General features: G+C 40.3%; 1 protein-coding gene across 1 annotated transcript; it reads left to right on the forward strand.

Annotated features, from left to right (window-relative positions):
• Positions 1 to 18,801: 18,801 nt before the first annotated feature.
• Positions 18,802 to 20,960, forward strand: LINGO2 (leucine rich repeat and Ig domain containing 2). The gene has a single exon (XM_063296697.1). The coding sequence runs from the start codon at positions 18,832 to 18,834 to the stop codon at positions 20,653 to 20,655; it is 1,824 nt and encodes a 607-aa protein (XP_063152767.1). The 5' UTR covers positions 18,802 to 18,831; the 3' UTR covers positions 20,656 to 20,960.
• Positions 20,961 to 22,903: the final 1,943 nt, after the last annotated feature.

The following is a 22,903-nucleotide window of genomic DNA, read 5'->3' on the forward strand; positions in this document are numbered from 1 at the left end:
TAATTGGATCAGTGCTACATATACTAAAGAGAGGAGGATTTTTGAAAAGACTGTATGGTTTCTGTCACAGAGAATTGGAATGGTGATTTGAGCCACCTTTCTATCAGCTGCATTTGGGGATCACACAACATCTATATCTGTATCTATATCTATCTCCAAATAATACTTTGCTTTTTATCCATATCCCTGACAGTCATGAGGGAGGTGAGGGAAGCATTTCCAAGAAAATGAAATCCTCCTTTTAGGGATATAGCCATGTAAAACCTCCTTAGAGAAGAATTTCATTTTTAGACAAACTTTCTCTCTCTGAAATGAGTAATTGTAGTTGAGGTACAAGCTAACACAAATAGTACTTAGTCTCTGGACTTCCTTTCGAGTGATGGGTATTAAAAAAAATAATTAGCGATTTTGTCTGACATCCTTTTTGCCCTTATTTATTTATTTATTTATTTATTTTCTATCCAGCCTTTATTATTTTTATAAATAACTCAAGGTGGCAAACATACCAAATACTCCTTCCTCCTCCTATTTTCCACACAACAACAACCCTGTGAGGTGGGCTGGGCTGAGAGAGAGGGACTGGCCCAAGGTCACCCAGCCGGCTTTCGTGCCTCAGGCGGGACTAGGACTCTCAGTCTCCTGGTTTCTAGCCCGTGGTCTTAACCACTAGACCAAACTGGCTCTCTTTAGGTACTTGTGTGAGTAAATAAAAGAGGAGCAGGTAACAGTTCCTCTTGGCTTTTCCACAAACACAAAATCAAGATCTAACATCAGCTAAAACAGTCGCAACTAAAGTCCATTGGAAGCAATTTGTCACAGCTACCTAGTTCCATGATTTTCAATGGGATATGACCTTGGCTAGTTTTATCTGGATGAAAGCCTCAGCCCTTTGAATGACCAGTGAACTTAGATCTGCCCAGATTCTTATTATTATTATTATTATTATTATTATTATTATTATTCTTCTTCTTCTTCTTCTTCTTCTTCTTCTTCTTCTTCTTCTTCTTCTTCTTCTTCTTCTTCTTCTTCTTCTTCTTCTTCTTCTTCTTCTTCTTCCTCCTCCTCCTCCTCCTCCTCCTCCTCCTCCTCCTCTTCTTCTTCTTCTTCTTCTTCTTCTTCTTCTTCTTCTTCCTCCTCTTCTTCATTTTTCTGTTATATATATTTTTGATGCCCACTGAAAGTAAAAAGTAGAGCCAAATTACATATTATGTTTAACATGCAGTGTGGCATATAATTGCTAATTACAGATATGGGAAAATTCTTTTTGAGATTGCAACATTCTGGACATGAAAGTTTAGCTGTATTCTATACTAGGAATTTTAAAGTAATTTTATTTAACATAGACAATCTCGCCCTTTTGGCCTTCTAGAAGGCTGTGAAGACCTTGCTTTTCCCCCAGGCATTAGGGCCAGAAGGTTAGTGGTACCCAATATATGTGTTTTAGCGTTGTGAGTTAGTTGTGTAGTGCCTTGGTTATTGTATTAAGATTATGTTTTAATTGTATTTTGTTTTGTTTGTAGGGGTTTTTATCATACTGTTTTTTTCCTCTGTGTTGGCTGTTAGCTGCCCAGAGTTATTTATTTAAGATGAACGGCCATTTATATTTTCTATAATATATAAATAAATGCATTTCTGCCCTAAAAAGAGCATGAGGATGAGGAACTGTAAGTTCCCTGGATAGATGGGTGACTATATAAATTTGTTCAATAAACTACCACATATCCAGGCATTTGACTGGGTTTCATAATGACAGGGAAGCCAAAGCTGTCCTCACCTCTTTGCAGTGACATCTAAAAATGTCAAACATTTTGTTAAAATGGCAAAAAGTGCATAGTGACATCACAGTGGAAGCTCCATCCCTTTCAATGACATGTACAAAAAGGATAGGGCTTGCTCTGTAATATCGCTATGCATGTTTCAGCATTTCTCCTTCCTTGTTCCCCATCTCTGGACACTCACATTCCCTTGGTTGAGTAGTGCCCGGCTTTCATTACTCCCTCATGGCTCCAAGAAATGTATCAAGAGCTGTGACTGAAAAATATAAAAGAGGAAAACACAATTTCATCCTTAGTAAGTTGCCGCTGAGGCTCAGGTAGTTCAATTTGATCAGTCCACATGTGGCACATTTCAGCAAAACTGCAAAACCAGCTTCAGTGGGAAAAGTAAGAAATGAGACTAGTGCATGGATCTGAGCTTTTCAGTCAAAGGGACAGGGTTGTACAGGCAAAAGAGACATAGCTGAATCAAGGAAGGAAGGAAGACTAGTAATCGCTGGGTCATAGGATAAGGCATATAAAATATTTGAATGTTTTGCTGCAATTAATTAAGAGCATTGGCCAACAAACTCAATCTTATCTTCCTTGCAACTGCTGTTTCTTTTCAAAAAACATGCGTTCAATGTAGACACAGTCCAGGAATGTATGGGGGGGGGGAAATATCCAGCAGTCTAGCAAAATCTAACCTGCATAAGGTGCATAAAATGCAGGCCTATAAAATACTGCCCCCTGATCGAAGCTTTAATTAGAACCTCATTCTCAATTAAAGGCTCTCCACTTCAGGGAAGTAATTGCCTAGGAAAACTGGCTGCACATTTCATTATAGCGCGCAGCTATAATTTAAAAATCTGGGACAAGAGAAAAGGGACCACTTCTGCCTTAAAGAGCCACAGCAAACACGTGGAACAAAGAGCTCAGCATCCCATCTCTGGTTAGTTGGCCACATGCAAAGGTGGCTCTTGAGGTTTAGGGTGCATGCTTTTAGTTAATTTTATTGATTAAACCTGATACCATGAAAGGTAACAGCATACTCTTCACTACTTAAAAACCTTAAGTTGCTCTGAGCCACAAAAATTGCACCACTGAGCATGACATAATTACAGAAGCCACATGCAGATCCCCAATCTTGATTTTTTAGTCTAAGACAAGCCAGTATGTCAAGTGAGTGAGGGAATGTGGAACTTTTTTAATGTGGTTATTTGTTTATTCACAGAATTTATCTATTGTCTGAATTCTGCCAGGCTCTAGCTGGCTTATGTAATATGCAAGGTAAACTGACATAGTTGGGTAATTTGGAAGAACACAGGAACGGTGCTGGTGAAGAACTTTACAAAGGTTGCTTGAACTGAGAGACTATACTACATATGTTACATCCCAGAACTAGAAATATAAAAGAGATCTGTTACCAATTTCTATGGAAACAGATTTGCCGAATGTGTCAAAATGGACAGTGCTATGACACTGTCATCACATTCAATATAGTCTTTCTCCAATCCAAAATCCACAGTTGTGTCAGAAAACAACATGATGTTTCCAAAAATTGCACACAAAACATGGTACTTATATCTTAAAAGAGCTTATATTGGCAAATTCTGAATTTTAAAAATCTCCAGTGGGAAAATGTACGTGGTACAAAATAACCTCAAGGAGATTTACATTAAGGAGCCTGCACTGGAGAAATGTATGTCACTAAGAATAACCTCAGGGAGATTTGCATGAAGAAAAAGTTTTCTCAGGAAACAACATCAAGGGGATCTATCTATCTATCGGAATTTACATAAACAAATTACCTATATTATGGGGAAGTTGCATCAAAATCTAGGTATCTTAGAAAGAGATACATCCATAAGAAAAAGAAAGCTAGCCTACCAAAATACTGTCCTATTAATCCAGACAGAAAATGGGTAAAAAGAGAAGCTGTCTTATTCAAGACAGGCTATTGATCTATATGCACTGAGATCATATTCCACCTGCCTGGAAATGAGAATATGGCATCTTCTGCATGTCCCACTGACATTAACGTGAGCTACATGTAAGAGTGTATCTCAGTGAGGCTTACAGAGAAAAGGCTTCTCCTTGATTGTATCAAATGAGGAGGTAACATTTTGTGTCTAACATCCATTTTTGTAATGCAGGCAAAACCAGTTGCTCCTGGGTGTTGCTTTGGGAAGCAATTTATGTTTCATTCCTATCACAAAATTAGAGAATAAGAAATGCTTTTCTAACTGCACTGTAGGCATCATGATTTAATGTATACAAACCTGATATCACGTTGTAGATGGGAATATAGGAGAAAAGAATGTTTTTAAACATTTAGAAATGTATGTGCATTTGGTGAATATAGGTTGCCTTGGGTACAGGAGCTCTGGAATGTCTCTCTACCATACAATCTGCTTCAATCCATGTGGAAAGATGGCATAAATGTCTCGATGAACCAAATGGTGAACCAAGCATATGGATGCAATTCTCCAAACTACAATGCTAAGAGAAGAGATAGTTTGCATCAGTCCTGAGTCTAAAACAGTCAAACCTCTTCTTCTTTTTTCCTCCACTTCCATGCGGCTTTTACCCATCTTTCAGAACATTAGAGAGGTGATAATACATCAAAAGGAATTAAGAACCATAAACAAGGAAAGGAAATTGCCAAGATTATTAAATGAGATGCAGAATCTGTGAAGCAGAAAGATTGCGGGAAAGCTGTTCCAGGCAACCCTCTATGCAAATTTGAAGTCTTTTCCATCAGTGAAGCCAAATTGTTTGAAGAGACAGAGAAGAGGCAGCTGGAGATGAATAAGAGGCCTGTCTGTTGAACCTGCCCTTGATCACCTGTCCATGTGTTCTTCTATTAGAGTTACATGCAGGTCCCCAAGCATACTACTCAACCAAATTAATGTTCAAGAACTCATTTCTGAGAAGGATCAGATTTAGAGTTCTGTCTGCAATTTTTCTCTTGGCATGCACTGTCTTTCCACATTATTCTATTCAGTTCTCTTCTCCCTGCAAGGAGCTAACTGGGAGCATATATAACTAATTTTGAAATAAACATGGAACGCCCACTCTGGAAAATAAAATGAATGGTCAATGTCTTTTAAAAAATTCACTACCAAGAGAAAGCTAGGGCCCCAAAACTGGGACAGCTAAATATGCTGAGAAGTTGGAAACTTGCAGGACTTCAGGACTCAGGTGTGTCCTCAGAATATGGTCAAAATAGGCAAGATAGTAGCCATGATGGTATAATCTAAGCTTCACCTGGCTGTTATGTGTGATGCACTAAAAACCAGGCAAAGCTTTGATTGTGCTGTCTCAACTGCCACCTTGACATTTCTGACCAACCCTATTGAAATGAACACAGAATATGGCAGAACAGGATGTATGCCCTGTATCTATTCCTCCCCCCAACTGAAAAGCTCCCAATCCCATGGTATTTTTTATCCTGATCTGCTAACAGCCCTTTCCCATCAACACTCGCGGGGGGGGGGGGACAGGAGGAGGGCAAAACAAGTGTCAGTTTTCCTCCCCAAGTTAATTTGATAAATGTGTGAAAGGAATTTGAATGGAGAGACAAAGGACTCTGTTTTAACACATGTAGTACTGCAATTGTTTATGTCTACAAGTCGGGGGCGGGGGGGCGGGGATGTCCCTAACTCCTTCTTTGCCTTTGGGTCACTCAGACTAATTAGGGGCTGTATTTTTTTGTGCTATTGTGCTATTTTATTTTTAACTGCTTTTTTAAAACATCAGCTTTATAAACACATTTTAACCAATTTTTAAACACATAGTTTAACCTTGATTACATGGCATAATATTGATCAGTCTTTCCATTGTGCTGATAGACAACTAATTCATAGGTAAGAAGTGAACATATACCATTGACCCAAGTCTGTCAGGCCATACATTTCTACATATAATGTTGCAAAGATCAATATAGTTTGACGATGTGAATATACTTTAGAATTATATATCAATATTTTGGAATTGATCACCAAATGACTAACTGTGGATCTACTGAGCATGGCATGCAACTAAAAAGATTATTTTTGGAAAATGAAGCAACTCCAGTAGCACCTGTTTGGGGAGAGGGGCTAAAGGGGACGGAGTGCGCAAGCCCTGTTGTGTCATTGCTGTGCAAGCCCTGCCCTTTTCCTACCTGCGTAGGACAGAGCTTGCACAGAGATGCTACAATGTTGCTTTCCTCATTTTGATGAACAACAAGAGCTTGTTGACACCACTAGGATGGGGTGCGAAGACCCAGGGGCATTTTGGGACACAAAGTTTTAGATATCCAGCCATCTACTCATGGGTTCAGCTGTGCCACTACCACTGGTTTCAGAAATTTCCACCGTGCCTTTTCAAAGGCCCTTTTCACAGCCAACAAACTATTATGGCCAATTTTAATTTGCATGAATGTATATGTTCAAAATGTCAATAATCTAATGTCATCAGATATTTGGACAGGATGAATGAATAATCAAATGTAGTAACTTCTGTAATCTATGTGCCACGGGAACTGCCAATGCTTGACATCAATATTTAACAAGGAAATCAGGCAATAACTTGCACAGTCAGTGAGATCTTTACCAGGCTTTAAAACTAAATATATTTGGCTTCACTGAAGGAGGCTAGAAAACCCTGGTTCAAAGAAACTCCAAGAATAGCTCCTCCTGTTTTCAAAGATTTAATAGTATCTATTATTTCATGGAGAATTAAGCTGCAGCTAAATTGACAGGTTGATTATGTGTAATTTTTAGAACTATATTATATATAAAAACTTAATTTCTTCCTCATAAATTTCACAATTTTACAATTGAGAAAAGTGAAAAAATATTGATATGCTAAATCAAAGTCATTATACGCTTTACCCTTAGTGTCCTTGATGATAATTGCCAGTATTCCAACATTTTTCAGATGTTATATAAACAGTCACAGACTGTGGTAATCATTTACCAACACAGTATCGATAGCATTGTGAGACTGAAGAATGCTAACCAATGGTACTTCCAGATAATTCTGAGGCTCTTTTAAGGTTTAAGGAACTTCTTCAGTGTGAACATCAGCAGTGGCAGAGCATTCTCCTGATACCAAACTTAGCCAGAGATCCATAAATTAGATGAGCTTTTGTTTACATTCCATTTACTGGTTCAACTTTGTGTCTACCCAAAACATGCCCCAGAATCCTTTGCAGTAAAGAAGGATGACAGACATATTGGAGTTCCTCGGTGTTTAACTTGCCATTAATAAACAGTTTCTTGCAATTAGAAAGTCCAAAAATTACTGAACATATTAAAAAGGGGTTAATTGGGTCAAGTTCTTAACTAATAATGACAAGACTTAATGCTAAAGAGGAAGAGAGATTTTGAATATTGGTCTTATTGGTATTCATATATGACATATTTTGAACTATGAAATGATCCAATCTGTAGCCTTTTATTAACTGCAAAAATATATATTGATTTTCTGAAAAATATGCAGCTATTTAATTAAAGAGCAATGTAAATATTGAACAGTTGTCTTGTGATTATGCCTTCATATTATGGTTCTTTTTCTTGTGTTTGGCTTAATGCCTTTCATATGTATTGTGGCTACAATTAAGAATTCTGAGAGTTGTCAGTCTCAATATATTTGGAGAATGCTGGGTTGGAGAAGGTTATTCTAAAGGAAGCAGCATGCAGGACTTCCATTTAAAAAGTATTAGTTTGCTTGTTAAAATAGGTAGCATCACTTAGCTGACTTTAATCATTAAAAAACTAAGCAAAGTTGTTCTTCGGAAGAACCACCATTAAGAAACATCAGAGCTATTGAATAGATTGGGAAGTCAAAAACATATTCTGAAAGGTGGCCTTGGCCAATTTTTTTTGCCAACTTATATGGACATGTTAATGTGGTCATCAAGCTCAACTTGAGGGAATTGTTTGCTTAAAATAGAGTCATGGTGAGAGAAACTTTGCTGAGATCCAGAACATCCCATAGGACAGAAGAAAGACAAGAGAAGTAAGGTGTTGTTTGATGTGGAAATTTTCTAGTGTTGACATTGAGAAAGCATTAAGAGGCCTAAATAAATAGCCTGATTTACAGTATAAGACTTCAGAATGGAAGAATTTTCACAACATGAAGAGCATCTCTAGCAGCTGCTAATGACAGCATATCAAGCTGCCATTCAAGGCCTAACAGCATAAATTGATTTTTAAAAGTTGGCAGCCTGAGATGGCTTTTGTCCTTTTGCTGGGTAAACAGTATTGTACTTAGCAGCTCCCATGTTATAATGCATTTTGATGCTTTTTGGAAAAGGAACTCTTATTTCTGATTCCTCAGCCCTTTAAATAATTTACTGATGTTTATATCCCAAAAATCCCCAGGAAAACAAGAGTAAAACAATGGTGTTTGCTTGCTCACTTTTTCAAGAATTAAAAAGTTTCAGAAAAAAATCTTGTCTCACCCACTCAGCCAGAATTGTGTAAAGAGCTTCAACTGAACAGTTAGTGACTGGCAAAGTTGGAAAAGAATTTCCAAAGTAACTCAGCTATATAATTCACTATAGTTCTCTGATCCCTTTTTTAGAGAAAGAGAAATGTGCTGGCCAGCCACATTTTATTCTACACCTGGAATCTTTCCATTTGGCAATAATTAGTGGGATACTGTATCTTGATAGTCCTTCAGGTGTTTGATTCTCATTCTCATTCTTTTTTTTTCCTTCACCAGCTGCTTTCAGTAATGAGATTAGTTCTATTTAGTTCCTCCAAATCTTTTAAAAAACCTCTTTTCCTTTCCAGTTTTTCCATTGAGGACACATAGGAGGAAGAGAAGAAGGGGAAGGAAAAAAGCAGTGCTCTGTGTCTAATGCATTAAAAATAATTGATTGTTATAAACGTATAATTGTACCTATAACTGCTGTTTAGAAAATTGGATGCTACTTCTTTATATCTTTTTTCTTTCTTTTCAATTTTTTCTTTACTTTTTTTCTTGCCTTTCTTGCCCTTTGATTTCTTCTTCTTTTTTTAAAATTATATATATACATATGCATATACATGTAATTGATTGTTGATTCTAAGAGAAATTTGCTAGGCTAAAATAACAAATACCTGAGATATACTGTAGTTCCACCAGATATCCTGCTTCTGAACTATAGCTCCTGATACCTCTCCCCGTTGACCATCCTATCTGAGACTGCTAGAAGATATAATTCAGAAGTCTCAGCAGGACCACAGGCCATCTAACTTTAGTTCAAACAGTGACATCTAAATGCAATCAAAGAAAAACTCTACAGCTGCTGCTTCTTACTGCCATGAAGGACAGGTCTATAGTGGGCTACTATTTTGAAGATGTGGTGTTATCTCCAGGTTGTGGGGCAGCATGCCCCAAATACCAGGTACTAGGGTACTGTAGCAAGTTAGGGCATGCCTCCTTCTTCTGCTTGCAAGCACTCCAGAAGCATCTGCTTAGGTACAGCAAGAAACAAAATGCTGGACTAAGATGGAGTGATCCAGCAGAGCTAGTCTTTTTTTTTTAATTCTTCAAACATGCAGCTCAAAATTGGGTGTATAGGAACACTAGTGCACTGGCATCAGCTATCATGGCCAGTTCAGTATGACTGTAAACCTCTGAACTGTGAATACTTGAAGGGAACTATAGACCTTGGGCTAGCTACCAAATGTACATAGGATTGGGTTATATTTCTGGTTCGAAAATGACTCCATCGTTTTTCCATGCACATAAGAGCGTCAGTTCTCTAGTAATACTCTGGCAGATACACCTTTTAAAGCAAGTAAATGTTTGTAAGGAATACTGTACATGATTTGCAAAAAGTTTAAAAACATTGTTGAAAATTGGGCTTGATTCATAATCACAATATATGTTTTCTGTGCTAAAGCTACATTGTTTAGAAATGTGAAGAAAAAAATCATAATAATTAGATCTAAATAGGAATACAGCCCCAAGGGAAAATATCAGTTACCATAAATTATAATCATCCATGCTCAATATACTAAAATAAATTGTCATTGATTCCTGTGCCTACTCATTAGTAGTAAATAAGCATTCAGGTTTACATTATTCTTACTAGTTAAATTATACAATTCAAAATTTGAATACAGAGTCCCATGTAATGAATGTCATGTTTGGTAATATCACTTCCAGAAACTAGCTCCTAAAATTTGCTCTAAGAAGACCTCCAATGTTCGCTTCACAGTGCCATAGCTGGCAGTCTGGAGATAGGCAGGCAGGCTAGCCAACAGGCTGTCCACTTTACCATCATGGACAAGCAATTTAAAAACTGCTCAGAGATGACCTGAGTTGTTCAAAATAAGAAGTTAAAATAGATTTCAAAGTAGTGAAATCTACTTGGAGTTGTACTGACTCCCTCAGTCACCTGTCCATAGCTCCAATATTGCCCTCTAGCTATCTGCCCTTCGACTGATTGCGTGCCATGTGTTGGCTCTTAGCTTCCTCCATGACGATCTGTCTCTAACCTCGTCCTTTGAGTCTTCCAACAGTGTATCCATTGCCACTGTAACCGAGTCCATCCACCTTGCTTATCTGCCCAGCAACTTTATTTTAGCAAGTTATCATAGTGGGGAATAAAGATACATGTATGTTCTCCTCCTGTGGGAATCTCCTGTTTGACCACAGTCAATTAATAACTCCAACCAGTTTGAAACATCTTTGGTCAAGGTTATTTTAATTTCTGGAATTAACCTGAAACACTTATCTGTATAGAGCATGAAATGGAAGTCTGGATTGAGAAAATGATGGTATTCCTCCATGGTATTTTTTTTACCATCAACTTATTCCTTATTTATGAGTTCATACAAGATGGTATCAGCCAAAGACATTCTTGAGTTAGAATAAGCTGGATCCATATATGTGCAGAATAGATCATACTGTAAGAATATGAACAGGAGGTATATTTACCTAGGGTGGTGTATATACTGAATAAGCTATAATGGGCAAACTTGAATAACAAGCCTTCCATAGATGCTCAAATCCATTGGCCTCATTGCTATACACTGGAGAGGGCTTTGCCATTCTCAGTCTCCTTCCATACTGCCAGAATCAGGGGACATTACAAGTGACCCAATTCATCTCTCTATATAAATGTAGTTACTTATTGGTAATTATTCTGTGACTGTGCTTTATTCAAGCTGCCACAGTCATGACAAATGTCATTAGAATCCTGTGGCTGTTACATGAGGACTTCTGAAGTGCCAAACCATGCCATACTCTAAGAAAAAGTGTGATAAGATGATTAACAGAAGAGAAAAGAGCTGGAAGTTCCATGCTATTCAGAAAGGTTCCGGTGCACTGAGTTGACAATTAAATAATCCTTGTAGATTACGCATAGATGGATATGAGGTGTGTGAGAGAGAGAGATGATTGATGATTGATGACATGTGTGGCCAAATGAGTACACCGCAATGAACCTGCTGTTCTTTAAAGTGTGGAGCTCAGCAATATCATCTACCCTACAGATATCTAGCAATGATTAGGACAGGCAATTTCAGGCTAGTCAGAAAGGAAACAGAATGTGCATTGCTGAACATTTTAGAAGAAAGAAAATGAAACTGTGAGGGTTGGGATTTTTTTCCTTGCTAAGGGACACACTTTCCAATGTAAAAAGACATAAAGATTGATTGGTTTCATTTGTATATACCAAATGATGTCATATTAGCTCCTCTGTTACTTTGCTTAGTAAAAATAATAATAATTTAGGAAGACCTTTGAGGCATAAGTGAAATATTGGCTGTTGAGCTGCCACAGATAGATGCCACTTATTCTTGTGGTCTTCATTGTTCTGCTCTTCATGGTGATTTGTTTATTATTTTTGAGATTTTAATTCCATCATTGCTGTCCATGTGTATTGCTAGCCTCCTGAAGAGCCATTTACTAGTGCAAAGGCACAGTGTAACTCCAAGAAATTATGACAGCATGAGAAACATGTCATAACTGCATGTAGGTGTGTTGAGGATAAGCAAGCTAATAATTGCTTCCTCAGCTTCCAAGTGTCAACAGAGGATTCAGAAATGTTTTTGTGTGTGTCTGCTGAGTTATTTGTGCAATTTCTTAAGGACTTGAGCAGCAATGCCCAAGAGAAACTCATTCCACAATTTCATGCCATTTTCTGTTGCTGCCTTCCTCCTTCTGCTATCTTCCCCCTCTTGCTTGGAGGAGTCTTAAGAGTGAAGAATGTGAGAGTGATGTCACTGGAGTCCAAATGGCCATTGTGGCCAGTTCCCCATGATGCTTTACTTTGAAGGCCCTCAGAGGACCACCTGCACTCCCTAAAGCTGTGTCTGTTAATCTCTGCTCTCTAAATTCCTTGAGGCATTGAGGCCAGTGCAGGTTTCCAGAATTCCTTCATACACTGAGGATCCTCAAAGCAAGGCTTCAACAGGCAGCTGTGCCAGACAGCCAAGTGCCGACTCTGGCTGTGGGACTTCTCAAATAGAGCCTCAGAGATTGGCCAGTTCAGCTTTCAAAATAGCCATTTTCTCACCTGAAGGCTTTGTATGCAGATTCTCCAAAATAAGGCATTGGAGCAGGTGACTGCCCTATATGACCAATCAGATGAGAATCTGGAGCCAATCCTCTGGCTTTCCAAATCACCACCTCCACTCAGGTATAGGCTTATAGTATTTGTTTCTCTTCAGCATGGTCACAAGGTCCACCAATTGGAGCTGGGCACACGTGATAGCTCATTTTGACCCATAGTTTGACTCATGAGCATCTCATCAGTGGCAAAAATGTAGGCTGGTACTGGGTTTAGAAGCTAAGTAGGGTAAGGCCTGGTTAGTACTTGTATGGGAATATGCCAGGGGGTACCAGAGTTGTAGGCTAGACTGAGAAGTGGAAAAACTTCCCAGAAGAAGGGAAAGACAAGTTACTTCCATACTGTTACCAAGAAAAAAACATGAAAGAGTACACAAGGTGATCAGGAATCAGCTTTCCAATTACCAAGTCATAGGGCTGAGTAACAACCTGGATTTTCAATTTTCAGTGAGCTATGACGTGTGTCCAGCTCCAGTTGGTGGACCTTGTGACCATGTTGAAGACAAGCACATGTCACCCTTGTCCTCACCAAAGAAGCTATGCTTTTTGTTCGTTTGTTTGTTTGTTTCCTATGCTTGCTTCATTTAAAGAGGTGGCAAATGGTATGACCTGTGTGCCAACACATGGTCCAAGTCACTTTTTTTCTACAAAACTAGAAGGTTGCCCATCCGTATCAGATTTCCTTCTTATGTTTAAAAGATTCCAGGTGATATGAAAAACATCTATGAAGACTCTAGAGCAGCTTTCAGTCAGGAGAACCAGTGGGGTGTAGTGGTTAAGGTGCTGGACTAGGCACAGCAAGACCCAGGTTCTAGTCCCCCATTACACATGGAAGCCATGTGGGTAATCTTAGGCTAGTCATTCCCCCTTAGCTCAAGTCAGCATCCGGCTTTGTAACAATCTGACTGATGAAAAAAACCTCTTGTCACATCATGCACTGAGCTTCACTGTAAGAACTAGGAATGCACAATGCAAAAACAAGTGGATCCTGTATTCATGTGGGAGACACAACAACAATAAGATAGCAACAGCTGTCAGAATACTAGAGTATTATATGGAAAATGAATCTATAGTAATTTCATATACGGCAGCTTCTTACAATACTACTTCTAAATTGTCCAGCCATATTCAGCTGTGAATAGCTTTATTTTATTTTATTTTCCTATAGACCCGCTGCTGGCTTAGAATAGTTTGACTAAATGTTCGTGAGTGGAATGTTTTGCATAAGTTCTAAAAGGCCTTTCTTAGCATTAGAGGTAATTTATTGCTTTTAATTTGCCCAACTTCTCCTACCCTATAAAATGACCTCTGTGTTCGATCTCAGCGTTTCTTTTTTGTAAATCACATCTATAAACTTTAAGTAATAAAGTCCTAGTAGCCTGTAACACAGCCAAGAGTACATCTATTCCCCTGAAAAATCTATTAAACAGGAGGGTTTTTCTGATGATAAGCAATCCAATGTATTATTTAATTTGTTATTGTTGGGCTTTTATAACCAAGGAAGGACAGAGAAGTGTTTGTGAGGCTTCTTTATGTGTGCGTTGATGAGTGTCCTTATCACAAATCCATGGCATATAGGAAGGGGACAGGACAACTTCAGTGGAGACTACAGAATGTCTTGGGCCTGTCCGGTGAAAGGAGCCTCAGTTTTTTTGCAGATTCAGTATAGTCATACGATCGCCACCAGTAAAATGATATCTGCCTGCATCGATTCATGTCTTGTTTTCTCTAATGCCAGGACTGGTGCCTTGTGATTTTTCCATAGGTTTTTCCCCACTAAGTAAGAGGCTTCTGTTTTTCTTCCTTATTTCTCAGGTGCTTGAGAATTTCTTTAAGGTTCCTCATGGTGGTGCTTTTGAGCTTCCTTCCTTGTTGGGATTGGTGGAGGGGGTTCCTCTCATGATGTGGTTTTCTATTACACATTTTCAAATCATTCTGGTGTCCACTGGCTGGGCTGCCCCACTTCCCAACCTGAGAAAGTCAGAAAGAAACCATGAGAAGCCCAGAAAATTGTAGATCCCTGGAGAGATCATAATATAATGTACATCAGGGGCACCTCTTTGCCAAGTAAGTGTAAGAACATCATATATATGCATAAGAATCTCACTGAAATTTCCTTCTCCCTTGAAAGGTATTTTGATATCCCTTCCTTCAAACTGCATGAGAAGGATAGAAAAAAATCATATTTCCAGCAAGCATGTCTTGTTCCTTTGTAGATTGCTTAAAAACTGGGATGGGGCTGAAAAGAAATTAGGAACAAGAAACATCCATACAACAAACTAAGCTTATACGTGTAATCAGTAAAAAAAAGGGAAAGGTATTTTCAATTTGTGCTCAACTAGGGTTGACTTCATAGATGTATCTTTCTTGGCAACAGATGGAAGTGTTTCCCTGTGCCTCTGAGACTTTTTTCTTTTCTTCCCAGTCTAGCCTTCAGGTCTGGAATATGGTTCAAAACCTATGCAATGTCAGCAGAGAGGAGATGTTCCATCCAATCATTGGCCCAAAAGAACATAATATAGGGGGACAGTCCTAAGCAATCTTTGTAAAAGCTACAAAATGTGCTTTTGCACGCTCTGTGCTAAGCTATAATATGGACAATTTGGTTTTTAGCTTAGTCTGATGCTTGAAGGAGGCGAGTAAATAAACCATCTTTGGTTTAGAACAGTTGGCCACAGTTTGAAACCACATGGGAACAGAGGAAGGGGCTTGAATGATGACTTGTATTCTTATGTTCTTATTTTACTATTCAGCAGAGAAGAAAAAAGAATGGCAGAGATCTGGAGTACTCCAAGTGTAATGCTCAGTGCCTTTATTAAATCCTGCACTCCATTTCCAGCTGTTTCCCCACACTGATTTGTAATTATAAAAATAACTGGTACTCATAAAGAAAATGTGTCAGCAGTTTTTTAGATGTTTATAGATCTCAACAATACCATTTCCTTCAATGAGCAAGAACACAGACTATAATCAGTGTTCAAGCTGGGAATAAAAGTAGAGAAATCAATCTAATTTATCTTGCTTCTTCACTCCTCCCCATATTTTTTTGAGAGTGAAAGAAAGTTGTTGAAAACCACCCACTGAATGCCCAAAAACAGAATGAAAGCTTGGGGGAAATTGGTTATAGTGGAGTCATATACCTTAAATAAATAGAATTCTGCCTAGAGCGTTCCCTAAGTACATAATTCCATTAAATTCAAAACCAGCATGTATGAATTCAGTGGCAGTAGAAGGCTAGACTCTTGTGCATACATGCAAGGCTTTGCACCTGTATGAAGGAGGGACCAGTCAGGTATTCAGCCCATCTTCTATCAAAACCAGCACAGGAAACATTTGTGGCATATGGCAGCCTTGTTTAAACTGGTGCCTTCCAAATATGTTGGACTAAAGGTCCCGTTAAGCTGGCTTGGGGTGAGTTGTAATTCAAAATACTCTGGATTGGATACCAAATTGGGGGGAGCTGGTATAGAACAATTCATAGAGATAGGGTTTGGCCCACCATAATATAGTTTTACTACTTATTTGAGAACTATTAAAATTGGAGAGCTGAAAGACAATTCATGTGGGATTCAAGCTTCAGCCTGGGGACATTCTCCAGCTTTCAAAGAAGGAAGAAGGTGGTGATGGTTGCGGGGTGCATGCAGGGGAATATACCACAGCACTTAACATAAGCTGGAGAAAAATGTAAATAGAGTTTGCTTTGCCTCTCCCTACCAGCCTCAACTCCCTGAGAGTTGTCCTGGGACCTCCTAGGACTGTTCAGCAATGTCAATTCTACCCAATCTGAAAAGAGCAAAGGGTGTAGGAAGGGAAGATCATCCCTGCTTTCTGACCTTGAAAACTCATCTCTTCCCCCACCTACCCACCCACCCAGAGTAGAAGATGATAGATAGTAGATATAGACAGGCAGAGAGAACTATAAATAAGTATCAATAGCCTTGTTGAACTAACTCAATGAAAGAAGTAGCTTTGCTGGCTGCAGCCAAAGCACTGTGTGTAAAAGTGAACTCTCCACAGGAACAAAGCAGGCATTTTTCCCTCCTGGGAGCCAGAGTTTTGGTGCTACCTGGGAAGGAGGGTTAAAAGAGCCCCACCCTCTCCTTAACTGGAGAGTTTGGTTCATAAAAGGGAATCGAAAGAGAGCTGAGAGATGGGGGAGGAGGAAGGCCTGACTAGGGTCTGAAAGCCTGCAAACCGAGCTAAGCCCACTGCAGGGAGCAGCCCAGGTCCAGAGCTCTGCAAACCAGCTCCAGGAGCAGAGTGCTGGGGGAGGGGGGCAGAGAAAAGGCTTTCTAATATACCATGTTTGCTTTCTAATATACCTTTCTAACTTCAGAAACAAAACTTAAAATAAAATATATTAATATCAAACATAGGCACACTGTACTCAGTCACTGATGGAGTTCCCAAGTAAAATGTGCATTTATATATGCTGCCCAGTGTAAGTTCTGAAATGTTTATCATTGACTTACTAGATGTATTTGGAGACCACATCATCAGAGACTCTTAATGGCTTGCGTTCATAAAAGCAATAAAACCATACCATAAAACTACACAAATAAACCACCAAACATCAACATTCACCAATACAGCAGGGCCCAAGGCTGGACAGAAAAGAGCTATCCTGATGACCTCCCTAAATGTTAGCAAGGAGGAGGGACAAGAGAGAGGGGGCTACAACCCCAACTTTTGACTAGGGGCATCTGTCACCTGTCCTCCTGGCCAGCATGGATTGGGTGGGCAGATTCTCCTTGGAGCAGATGGCCCTGGAGATATTGAGGATCCAAGTTTGTAAAGGGCTTTGTAGGGATGATCAGCACCTTCAATTGGATCGGAAGCCAATTGTTCTTTTCCGTTTTTTGTCTTTAAATGTTCTTAAAGCTCCAAAACCCTCCTTAATGTACCACAAGATCCTAAACTGAATCAGATAAAGACAATCTTAATCTTAAAATGGTGTGGGATGCCCATCCTGTAGATTCCCTCTATAAGGTTGTACAGTATCTACAGTATAAGTGGCTGGCATTACATTCCTCCCCATTTAAACTCAGCTGAATGACAGAAAATAGCTTTTTTGTTATCTTTTATGATGAACTCGGCACTACTTAAAAGGCTTTTTAATTGTGCTTGTGTAGCAGCAGATGCCTGCTGTTGAGCTTTTTGTGGTTTTACAACTAAAATGAGCTCGGGCTGAGGAGAGGAGAAGCTTATCTTCCTTTAAACCTGTTTACTTGCAACTGCATGTATTAGGTGGGGGGGAGGGGCACAAATTCCCTGTTCAGCAAAAAGATTGGCAGCACTGCCCTCCAAAACTGCATTCAGCAAGCAATGATCAGAAAGGCTGAACACTCCCTTTGATCAGAATTCATTGGAAAGAGCCTAATCACAGAGCCTGATAGATTTCCAGGCGTAACATAATTCCTAATGAAGTAAAGTTTAGTTTAGTTAAGGGAGCTTTTGACACAGCTGGGTATTGCCAGCGATTCCTTCTCCTTGTAGGGTTGGATGGGTCGAGAAGGAAGCGGGAGGGAAGAGGAGGTAAACAAGTTTCAGTAGTTGGTTCTTTGCCCAGCAGGATTGAAATCTCCTTTTGGGCTCCCCCAACAAGTAAAAGATTTGCTCCTCTTCCCAAGCTGCTGCTGAATTCCCTGGCACAACGTATTAACAGCTTCCGCTGAAGAGATGCCCAAGGTGTTACAGAATTGAAAGGTGTTACAGGGCAAGGCTGAGCTGTGCTCAGACAATTCGGAGAGATGGTTGAAAGCACTCCTTTGCGCAGCACCATCAACCCTCTCTGGCAGGTCCCAGCTTCTGTTTGCCCTTCAGAAGAATAGACAGAAGCCTGTGTCTTGTGCCGTGTGAACAGGTGCATGTGTATTTTTGAAGAAAGGGAGAAATGAGACAGAAGGGCATTACTATTTTGTAAGGAACCCAAGGGGTGTTTGGTAATGCTACAAAATCAGCTCTAGGGAACAATACCGAGTTCCCCTGCCCCCACGTCTGCAAAATGGGGCTAGTAATCATACAACTTACCATAACAACCGACTGTAACAACTTACAGGATTTTCTTAAAAATTAAAGTAGAAAATACATACCTGACATATTTAACAATGAAGATCAATTGACAATAGTCCTCTTCTGTTAAAAGTATGCATGAGTTTTAAATATCTATTATGTTTGGTTGGAGAAGAAGCAGAATTGGCAGAAAAACCATCAGGAGGCCAGGACTGGGGAATCCGCAGCCCTCCTGATGCTGCTTAGCTACACTGGGACAGCTCCAAGGACATGCAGTTGCACATCTGGAGAACCACAAGTTTTCTCTCTCTCTGATTTCAATGCCTCCCTAAATATTAGATCAGGGGCTGCATTTAGTTTAGCTGCAGTGGCTTTCACTGAAAATGAACATGACCTGACAGTTTTCTTAACTAATAGCTCTTTCTCTCTCTCTCTCTCCCTCTCCCTCTCTTCCTTCTCTCCTTGGCAGGCCTGTGACGGAGGATTAGACAACACTGGTGGAGTCATGCTTCACACAGCCATATCTTGCTGGCAGCCATTTCTAAGTCTGGCTGTGCTGCTAATTTTCATAGGCTCCACCATAGGTTGCCCAGCTCGCTGTGAATGCTCAGCACAGAATAAGTCTGTCAGTTGTCACCGGAGGCGCCTGATTGCCATCCCTGAGGGCATCCCCATAGAGACTAAAATCTTGGATCTCAGCAAGAACAGGCTAAAAAGTGTCAATCCTGAGGAGTTCACAGCTTTCCCTCTGCTTGAAGAGATAGATCTCAGTGACAATATTGTTGCCAATGTTGAGCCTGGAGCCTTTAACAGCCTGTTTAACTTGCGCTCTTTGCGGCTGAAAGGGAATCGTCTGAAGCTGGTCCCTTTGGGGGTCTTCACCGGCCTGTCAAACTTAACAAAACTGGATATTAGTGAGAACAAGATTGTCATCCTGTTGGATTACATGTTCCAGGATCTACACAACCTCAAGTCCCTTGAGGTTGGGGATAATGATCTGGTTTACATCTCCCACAGGGCCTTTAATGGATTGCTCAGCCTGGAGCACCTCACTCTGGAAAAATGCAACCTAACAGCTGTACCAACAGAGGCCCTTTCCTACCTTCACAACCTCATCAGCCTGCACCTGAGACATCTCAATATCAACCTGTTGCCTGCGTATGCCTTTAAGAGATTGTTCCACCTGAAAAACCTAGAAATAGATTATTGGCCTATGCTCGACATGATCCCTGCCAACAGCCTCTATGGCCTGAACCTCACTTCTCTCTCCATTACCAATACCAACTTGTCCACTGTCCCATATGCTGCTCTGAAGCACCTGGTTTACCTGACCCACCTGAACCTTTCCTACAATCCCATCAGCACAATCGAATCGGGCATGCTTGCAGATGTGTTGCGCCTGCAAGAGTTGCACATAGCAGGGGCCCAGTTGCACACCATTGAACCTCATGCTTTCCAAGGCCTTCGATTCCTCCGTGTGCTGAATGTGTCCCAAAACCTGTTGGAAACTCTCGAAGAGAACGTGTTCCATTCTGTCAAAGCCCTGGAAATTCTCTGCATAAACAACAATCCCCTGGCTTGTGACTGCCGCTTGCTCTGGATCTTACAAAGGCAGCCTACACTGCAGTTTGGCGGCCAGCAACCAATGTGTGCTGGCCCAGACAGTATCAAAGAGAGGCCATTTAAAGACTTCCACAGCACCGCCCTTTCTTTCTACTTCACTTGCAAGAAGCCCAGGATACATGAAAAGAAGCTGCAGTACTTGGTGGTTGAGGAAGGGCAGACTGTGCAGTTCTTGTGTAATGCAGAGGGAGATCCTCAGCCAACCATCGCCTGGTTGACACCACGACGGAGACTGGTCACCACAAAATCCAGCGGAAGAGCAACAGTGCTCGGAGATGGTACACTTGAGATCCGGTTTGCCCAAGATCAAGATAGTGGGATCTATGTTTGTGTGGCCAGCAATGCTGCTGGGAATGACACCTCCTCAGCCACCCTCACTGTCAAAGGGTTTGCCTCAGATCGTTTTCTTTATGCCAACAGGACTCCTATGTACATGACAGATTCCAATGACACCAGTTCCAATGGGACCAATGTGAATACGTTTGCTCTGGACCTTAAGACAATACTGGTGTCAACAGCCATGGGCTGTTTCACGTTCCTTGGGGTGGTTTTATTTTGTTTCTTACTACTTTTTGTGTGGAGCCGTGGGAAAGGCAAGCATAAAACCAGCATTGACCTCGAGTATGTCCCCCGTAAAAACAATGGTGCAGTGGTGGAAGGGGAGGTCCACACAGGAGCACGCAGGTTCAATATGAAAATGATTTGATGGTTGTGCTCTAGCATTATGAATTTTGCCCCTTTCCTTCTCCTGTGGCATTCTAACCAATTCGACACGCTTGGAGGCAGCTACGCTTGGCTGCCGCCGTGTCAAGTGGTAGATGGAAATCAAAGAGACTGTCTGAGATTGTATAGCAGAGCCTCTTGTTTTGAGGCGGCGTGTGTGAGAGGGCTTTTTTTTTTTTTGCGGAGTTTGGCATACAGCACTAATTGTTTGCATTGCAAATTTTCTGGCATTCTGGGGATCTCAGTAACAAACGGTCAGCTCATGTTCATGGACACTTGTTCAAAACATTTTTTACCGCTACAAAACAAAACAAAACCCTACAGTGTAGGATTTCATATTTTAAATGAGAGGAAGGAAGGAAGGAAGGAAGGAAGGAAGGAAGGAAGGAAGGAAGGAAGGAAGGAAGGAAGGAAGGAAGGAAGGAAGGAAGGAAGGAGGGAGGGAGGGAGGGAGGGAGGGAGGGAGGAAGGAAGGAAGGAAGGAAGGAAGGAAGGGAGGAAGGAAGGAAGGAAGGAAGGAAGGAAGGAAGGAAGGAAGGAAGGAAGGAAGGGACATTTGTCTACAACCTACTCTGCAGTAAAATTTGTATCTATAGCTCATTTGCTAAATCCTTGCATCATACATACCTTCTAGTTGGTTCAACACCACAAAATTAATGTGTCACTGTACTTTTTTAATATATATATATATATATACATATTTACTGTGTACATTTGAAAGCAATACAGGTGAGAAGTTTTGTTCCATCCACAGTGACTGACCCAAGTGTGATAATCCCTCTTCCCAAATGTCTACAATCAAATTTTGAAATTGGACTTCTGAAACAAGTAGAGAAAATAATGTCTGGGATCTGAATTTACATCAAAGACCAGAAGGAAACCATCAAGGCAGGCAGAATTGGCAGTGACCTGTTGTGCTTCTCTTCATGTAAAGAAAAGGCACAGGCTTAATTTTGATACAAAATGGATTTTAAACAAATAATACATGTGGGATCACACTAGAGCAGTTCACTGTAAAAAGGTGGAGGTCCAAACTTCTCGGGTTTTGGAGGCATAAAAACTGGCAGATTTCACATGAAGAACAGACCCTTGTTCTTTTATCCTGCCCTGCCACACACACCTTCATCCACCACCATCACCACATCTGTTTGAATTTCTAGTCCATTGTTTAGAAAACATGCATGTATCCTGGGAGAATGAACCAGGGCACTGCATTCTGCCACATGCTTAGGGAAAAGCTGTCAGTGTTGCATTTATGAAAGCAAATAAAAAATGCACAAAAGGTTTGGAGGATAGAAATAGATGCTCCCTGATGCCAAGAAACTAAATTTGGTAGAAGAAGAGGAGATGCCACTCACCCATGTTGGCTTCCTTCAGGCCATATTATTGCCAACCTACAAGCCCCTGTCAGTTTTGTATTTATTGGCGGTGAAGGCTGAGCAACAGAGTCCTGCTGTGTCTTCTTCATGCAAAGATGTCCTGACTACCTGACCCTGTAAGAAAAACAAACCAGAGAGGTACTGTTTCTGTTTTCAATATAGTGAGAGAACAAAGAATTGAGAGTGGAGAAGCAAGCCTATTTGGGGATATATAAAACACAACCCTATGAATTTTAAGAGCATTTTTCTTCTTTATTTAATTCCTTGCAATACATGTATAGGAGTCATATGCCTGAATGAGCACCTTCTAAGGAAAGGGATGCACGTCTTTGGCATCAAAATTCAGTACAGGGGTAGGGAAACATTTGCCTCAAGGTATTGGGGGTAACTCCCACAATACCTTGCAGGGGCCACACTGACTAGAATTGATGGACGGTGGTCCAAAGACAGAAAGAACCAAGTTCCCTGTCGCATCTACTTAAATTATATACTCCATTCAGTGGGATGTAATGAGAATATACAATCGGTGTGTTTGTGTCCCGAGAGAGAGAACAATTTTCCTAAGGAATAATCATGTCTGGTCTTTGATGTTGTTGAAGAACATGGTTGCTATTGCTGAAGAGAAGAAAGGTTTAGGGCAAACTGGTTGTTCAGATATTAGACTACACAGAAGGGGGTATGGTCCTCAGTGCCACTAAACATTACTTCAGGAAACTGCCATGCGTGGTGCAGGTTTGTGATATTTTCTCCTCCTGTCACAGCTTCAAGGGCAATCAAGTAAAGACAAAAATGACTGTGTGAACTGGCTTTAGAAAGGCAAAGTCTTAATTCCTTGAATTTGTATTCATTATT

The sequence above is a fragment of the Candoia aspera genome, chromosome 2 (genome assembly GCF_035149785.1).
Source record: "Candoia aspera isolate rCanAsp1 chromosome 2, rCanAsp1.hap2, whole genome shotgun sequence".
In the NCBI taxonomy this organism is placed as follows: domain Eukaryota; kingdom Metazoa; phylum Chordata; class Lepidosauria; order Squamata; family Boidae; genus Candoia; species Candoia aspera.

What these genes read in the sequence shown, in the direction of transcription:
- LINGO2 (XM_063296697.1), top strand. Translation starts at nt 18,832, where the DNA reads ATGCTTCACACAGCCATATCTTGCTGGCAGCCATTTCTAAGTCTGGCT.